The sequence below is a fragment of the Numida meleagris genome, chromosome 1 (assembly GCF_002078875.1).
Source record: "Numida meleagris isolate 19003 breed g44 Domestic line chromosome 1, NumMel1.0, whole genome shotgun sequence".
Lineage (NCBI taxonomy): Eukaryota > Metazoa > Chordata > Aves > Galliformes > Numididae > Numida > Numida meleagris.
Window position 1 is genome coordinate 33,617,949 of NC_034409.1, and position 6,000 is coordinate 33,623,948.

General features: G+C 52.4%; 1 protein-coding gene across 1 annotated transcript in view; it reads right to left on the reverse strand.

Annotated features, from left to right (window-relative positions):
• Positions 1 to 1,408, reverse strand: part of PPM1H (protein phosphatase, Mg2+/Mn2+ dependent 1H) — a 134,452-nt gene extending 133,044 nt beyond the window's left edge. The window contains exon 1 of the mRNA XM_021385053.1: positions 1,092 to 1,408. Within this exon, the coding sequence (XP_021240728.1) occupies positions 1,092 to 1,327 (236 nt within the window). The 5' untranslated portion in view covers positions 1,328 to 1,408. The remainder of the gene's footprint in view (positions 1 to 1,091) is intronic.

The following is a 6,000-nucleotide window of genomic DNA, read 5'->3' on the forward strand; positions in this document are numbered from 1 at the left end:
AATAGCAGCACGTATTGCTTTGGTAAAGAACTGCTTTTGAGGGACTGTTATAGTAGCAGAACAATTAGAGCTTACTTTTAAACATTTAAACTTACAGTTTCTGGGGAATTTGCTCAGTAACATGTTGAATTCTGTAATGATCTGAGGAGAACAATCCCATTCAAACTCCTATAAATCTTGCCTCTTATTTGGGTGTCCCCAGTGATGCAGCAACTCATACAAACCTTTTAAATAAAGCTAGCAATCACTCATCAGCACCTCGCTGCAGTTTTTGCAGTAGCTTTGTTAGGAATTCACACATGCCCAAAGAGACGGTGCCTACACAAACCAGCTTGGATGAGCTCAGCCAGTGGAACTTCGGTACGATGCCAGCTGGACTGACAAGGAGGGCCAGGAACGATCAAGACTCGGAGGTAACAGCAGTGAGAAGCCGCATCCTCAGCCCTGCTCCCAGCATCGGGGGGGGAAGTGCCGGGCGCTGATACGGAGTCAGGTGCAAGAACGCGTGCTGCCCTGCAGCTGCTCCGCTGCCAGGGGGTGAGGAGCCGCAGCCAAACGCTGCCCTGCGCCCGCGGCCGGCGCTGAAGGCGCAGCGTGCAACCATTCGTGCTCAGGGCTACACCTGGTCCCGACCAGACGCCAGCGCTGCCACCCGTCTGTCAACCAGCGCTGCCGAGGCCACAGGAAGGTTCCCCCGGCCCGCCCGTGCTCACGGGCAGGGGGAAGCAGTTACGCACACACCGAGCCGAGGTTCCCCACCAACGGACGTCTGTCCCCGAGCCACGACCGAGCGCAGCCGCTCTCGGCGGTTCCCCATCTCCGCCGCAGCCCCGGTACCAAAGGTCGCTATCCCCAGCGCTCCCGCCGCCCTCCCGCAGCCGCTGCTCCCCGCATTCCCTTCGCACCTCCCACACGCCCAGGTACGGAGCCGCGGCCGGGACCGCCGCAGGGCACCGCGAGTGCCTCCTCCGCCCCGCAGGCCCGGGACGGCTCCGCCAGGGCACGGCCGTGCGGGGCGCCCAGCCGCGGGGCTGCGGGAGGCGGAGGAAGGGCCGAAGGGAAGGGCTCCACCTGCCCGCGGCCGTACTCACTCCGCGTAGCCCGTGGTCCAGGGCAGGCGCCGCGTCTCCTTGCTGAGGATGAGGATGGGGCGAGCGATGTGGTCGGCGGAGCACTCGACCTCGTCCGGGGACAGTCCCAGGAACTCGGGTCTCCCGTAGGGGAAGCGCAGCGGCAGGTCCGCGCCGCCGCCGTGCTCGGCGCCCGCGCTGCCAGCCATGATGCCGCCCATGAAATTGGCCACGGCGGACTTCACCCGCGTGAGCATAGTACCGCCGCCGCGCAGCGCGGGGAGCGGCGAACCGGCGGCGGCCCCGCCGCGCTTCCGCAATGGGGGCCGGGCCGGGCCGGGCCGGAGCGCGCGGGCTCAGCGGGCGCGGGGCCGCGGGCTCATTGCGGCAACGGCAGGTCCCCCTCCTCCCGGCGCGGCGCCGGCTGAACTCAGCCCGGCGGCGGCTGCTGAGTCATGTGACAGCGCGGCGGGATGCGCCCGGGCGCTTCCTGCTCCTCCTGCGGCGCCCGCGGGCTCCGGGCACACGCCGGGCACGGGCCGCCCCCACCCTCCTCCCGCCCGCCTCCCGCGGCGGGGGCGGCCCGCGGCAGGTGCGCGGCGGGCGGGGCCACTCCGCTGCCGGCGGCGGCGCGCAGGGGCCGAGGGCGGGGAGGGGCGGGCGGACTGTTACCTGCGGGCTGCGCGCGTCCGTCCGTTCCTTAAACACGCCGAGGGGTTTTTTGCGGCAAAACGGTTCGCTATGAAAAAGAGGTGTGGGGGTGGAACAAGGCCTAAAGCGCGTCCTGCAGCCGCCCGCCGGCGGGTCCCCGTCCCATCGCTGGGGTTCGCACCTGCACGGGTGTTGTGCAGCCTCCAGAGCCGTCTCGCTCACGGCCAGGTGCTTGGAGTGCTTTCGCAAAGTAAGAGGATGCTCGTAGAAAGGGCAAGCCTGGACGTTTTCAAGAGTGAGAGGACAAAGAAGTTGTAAGCCCTCCTTGCCTAGCTGTGCCCTATTGACCATGTCATGCTTCTGCACAAAAGCCCTGGCAAACCTGCTGCCGGCGGAGGCCACGAAAACGCATGGAAATGTTGCAGGGTTGGGTGTGCCAAGCTTTGGAAAATCAGGGCGAGAGGAAGGCAGCAAGAGCACTCAGGAGGTCTGTCCCCTGCAATATTGCTATGTATGTGCCCTGTTACATTGCGTGCTCCTGAGAGCTATAAGTGACCCCAAGGCAGTGACCTGCGAGCTGGGATGGGGTAGGCACAGCCGGCTGCGAGGGTGGCACCACAGTGGTGCTGCGCAGGGAGACACAGGTTCGTCACAGCGGGGCTGGTGGGAGGATCAGCTGCCACCACCTCGGCTCCTGCCAGAACCAGCCAGTACATGCTGAGTGCAGGGACAAGCTGGAGGCTGAGCCCTGTGACTTCCTTCCATTTCTGGTTATTAATCAGAGTCCCAATAGCTGGGTTCCAATGGGGTCCCAGTGCTTTGTTTATAGACATGAGGAACACAAGGCTGTGTGACAGTTCCCAGTCTCTATAACAGAGCTGTCTGTAAATGAATCTAAAGTGCCAGGAGACCGGTGAACAGGGGTAAGACCACTGTGTTCCATGCTACTTGAAGGAGAGTTGGAGAAATACTCCAAAATTAATCATCGAAGATACACATGTTGGTTTGGGAGGCTGGAGGTTATGTTTCAGATCTCTGCTTTAACACACAGAGAAGTATTCTGAGGAACAGTAAATCTCTCTTAGGTAAAAAAATGCTTGACATCAATAACTCACTGGTTGATAAAAGCACAGTGGACATCGTGTAGTTCTTCCTTTCTGTTTGCTTTGCTTTGTTTCCTGGTTATATTGCAGCGGTCATTGCTTTAAAGAAAAAGAAAAGATAAGAAATAAGAAAAAACAAAAGGCTTTTAAAAATGCAGTTAGAGTCCTTTGTCTGGGGGTCTGTAACAGGCAGCTGTTCATCCTCATCCATGTGTTACAGAGGAAGGCAACTCTGAGGTGACCAGAAGCCCCTGGGCTGCTCTCTTCACTGGTCAGTATCTGACCTGCCCAGTCCAGCTCACTGCCAGCCCCTGACGCCTGAGGATAGCCTCTCTCCTGTCTGCTGGATGCCCAGAGCTTTCCCTAGTACTGTCCGGACTGCTGTCTGAGGGAGGCAGGAGTGACAAGAGGGACATAAGCAGAACTGGACATGTGCCCTGAGGAGGCTCCTAATTTCTGTGTGAAAGCAGAACTCCTCGCAGCTTATTACACATACTCCTGGACAGGCTGTGCCAGCTGACTGAATTCTGCAGTATGTTAACCCATGACCTCAACAAATACCACTGACAAGAGCTCTGGGAGGATGAGGGGTTGTCCTCCTGCCCCACCTGTGGTCACTGTTTTGCACAAAATGTGAGGGAGAAATGTTAAAGGAACATATATAGGCTTGTTAGAGTTGAACTGATTATCTCTGCAAGATGACAAGGAAAAGCTCAGGTGAGACATATGGGGAGACAGCTTAACAGCTCACCGCTCAAAACAGATCTACACACTGCTTGAAATTCTGTGGCTGTTTGTTTCTGACACAAGAACGTCATGTGGATGAAGCAGGTACAGTGTGACCTTTTCATCCTGAGCGTGTAAAGATGCTTGGATTTCATTTCTCTTTGAGGAAAGAGGATGCCGTTGCTCACTTCTGAGTCCGAGGTGAAGCCCTGCTTCTGTCAGGAAGCGGACCCAGCAGCCGGCCTGGCTGGGCCCTGCCGCACCTCAGGAGCATTCAGTATCCATGGATGCAGATAGCACAGCCTTTCTGGGCACTTTTTAAAACTATAACAAACTTCACTTTAAAAACCAAAAACATTTTCAATATGAAATATCCACAGGGCTCTGTGGTCTTTGGTTCTGGCTTTGAGTACATGGAGTGCTTGAGAAGGAGATATATTGAGTGAAGTGGCTGGGCTAATGAAAGTAAGTTGAATCAATGTATTTACACATTTTCTGATGATACAGAACATGTTTCTTTTACAGGACATGCAATACTGGGGGCACTGTCTTGTGAACAGCACAAGACTATGCAAGCCATTGAGTATGTTCATGTTTCTTACAAAGAAAGGATGATGGAATTTATTCCAGCAGTGTGATTCTTCCTTGCCTGTACATTGTTTATTAACATGGCTTGCTTGCTTTAGTTTTTGTTTACTGTGCTTTTCATGCTGTGATTAAAAACAATGGGAAAACTCCCAAGGACTTCCCAAATACTCTGCAAGCAGAATTAGGTCTGATGTGAGATAAATGCAGCATTTCTCCTGGTACAAACTTCTGTACTGTTGTTATTATTGCCTGTGTACAGAATATCCACAGGTATAAACTATGCTGCTGGCTTAATTCTGAGCATGTGTCAGAATAGGTGTCTGACATTATGGTGCTGAGGCTGTGTCAGCAGGGAAAAGACAGTTTTAAAGGAAGAGTTGTTTGTTTTGTGTTGTTTTTTTTTTCAGGTAATCCATCAAATGAATAGAACTTGAAGCTTTCTTTTTGCGCATGACTCTGCTTAGGAAGATCATTGGGTCATGTAGTGATAAATGAAATTATTCTTACTTTTTCAAAAGTACTGTGCAACCCTTAATAAGCCTGAGGAAGCTCTTTACCCCTGGAGAACGACCCTGCAGAACCACAATGCCTGGGGCATCACTGATGTGGAGGGGAAGATGCCTTTTAAGCCTCTTATTAAGACATCAGTCCTACTCTTGGCAGGTCACAAGCAAGAGCACCAGGTAAATTTAAAAATAAATAGTGGTACTTGGAGTGATATATTTCCTCTGCCATAGCTGATTTCTACTCCATCATCCTCTAGTCAATATTTATGTCACACTTGGTATTCCTATTTGAGAGACTTCTGGAGCTGAAGGTCGGAGAGTGTCTCCAGCAGAGCATGGTCAGTGTGATGGTCCTATGACTTTGAGATCCGATCCAGTCCCCACAGAGCATGATGCAGGAGGTCCTGCTGAAGGCTGACCAAATCCTCAAAATGGCATCAGGGCCAAAACCACTAGTATCTTATTCTTAAGCACAAAACATAGAACAAACTCTTCATTTTCCATTGCTGCCTTAACTACAGTGTGACCCAAACCTGTACATATTTATGCTTGCCAGGCTGCAGCATCTGTAGCCGGGCTCACCTTTCAGAGCATGGTGCGTTTCATCTGCAGATCCATCTCTGAGCACCCCTCAGAGATCATCTCAAGGCACTTGCCAGAGATCAAAGTGGGTTGTGGGGATGAAGAGCGTAAGAAAACATCCGAGGTTTCTTTTAGACTAGGGATAAAGTAGGGATAAAGCTGAAAAATGCATGAGTTTTCTTCTGGTAAGCAACATGGTTGTGCCAGTGGCCCTAGTATGTAGGAATTTGAGCCGGGCAGTGTAAACCTCTGTTGTAGCCCTTCCCTTACTCAAAAATATGCTGTATAGTTGTGTGGTGAAAGCATTCATGCCAGAAAAGTGTCTTCTTGTCTCTTCTCATGATGGAGAACTAATAAATGCAAAATTCTGGGCTGTGTCTAGGCAGCCCTGGTCTAGATCCTCGGGCAGGAAAAATGCCCTGAAGAGGGGTCTTAATTGACAAACAATCACAATAAACCACAGATCTTCTAAGGGCTTACAATCTCTATAAATACAAATACATGGTTCAATATAAGCTGTTCATAAACCTGTAAGAATTTAATGTTTGCCAAAAACTACAGAATGATTTTTTTTTCTGCAAGTATCTGTGTGCAAGTATCCTGAACAATAATCATCCAGTTTCACAATAAACATCATCATCAACATTTTGCACCTACAGCCTCCCCTTATGTTCCATTACCTGCTCCTTTTTAATGCCTGTAGCTAAATCTGCTAATAATGGGATGCACTGGGGATTAGCTTGTTTATGTGCTTCTGTTGTCAGTTTTTCATAG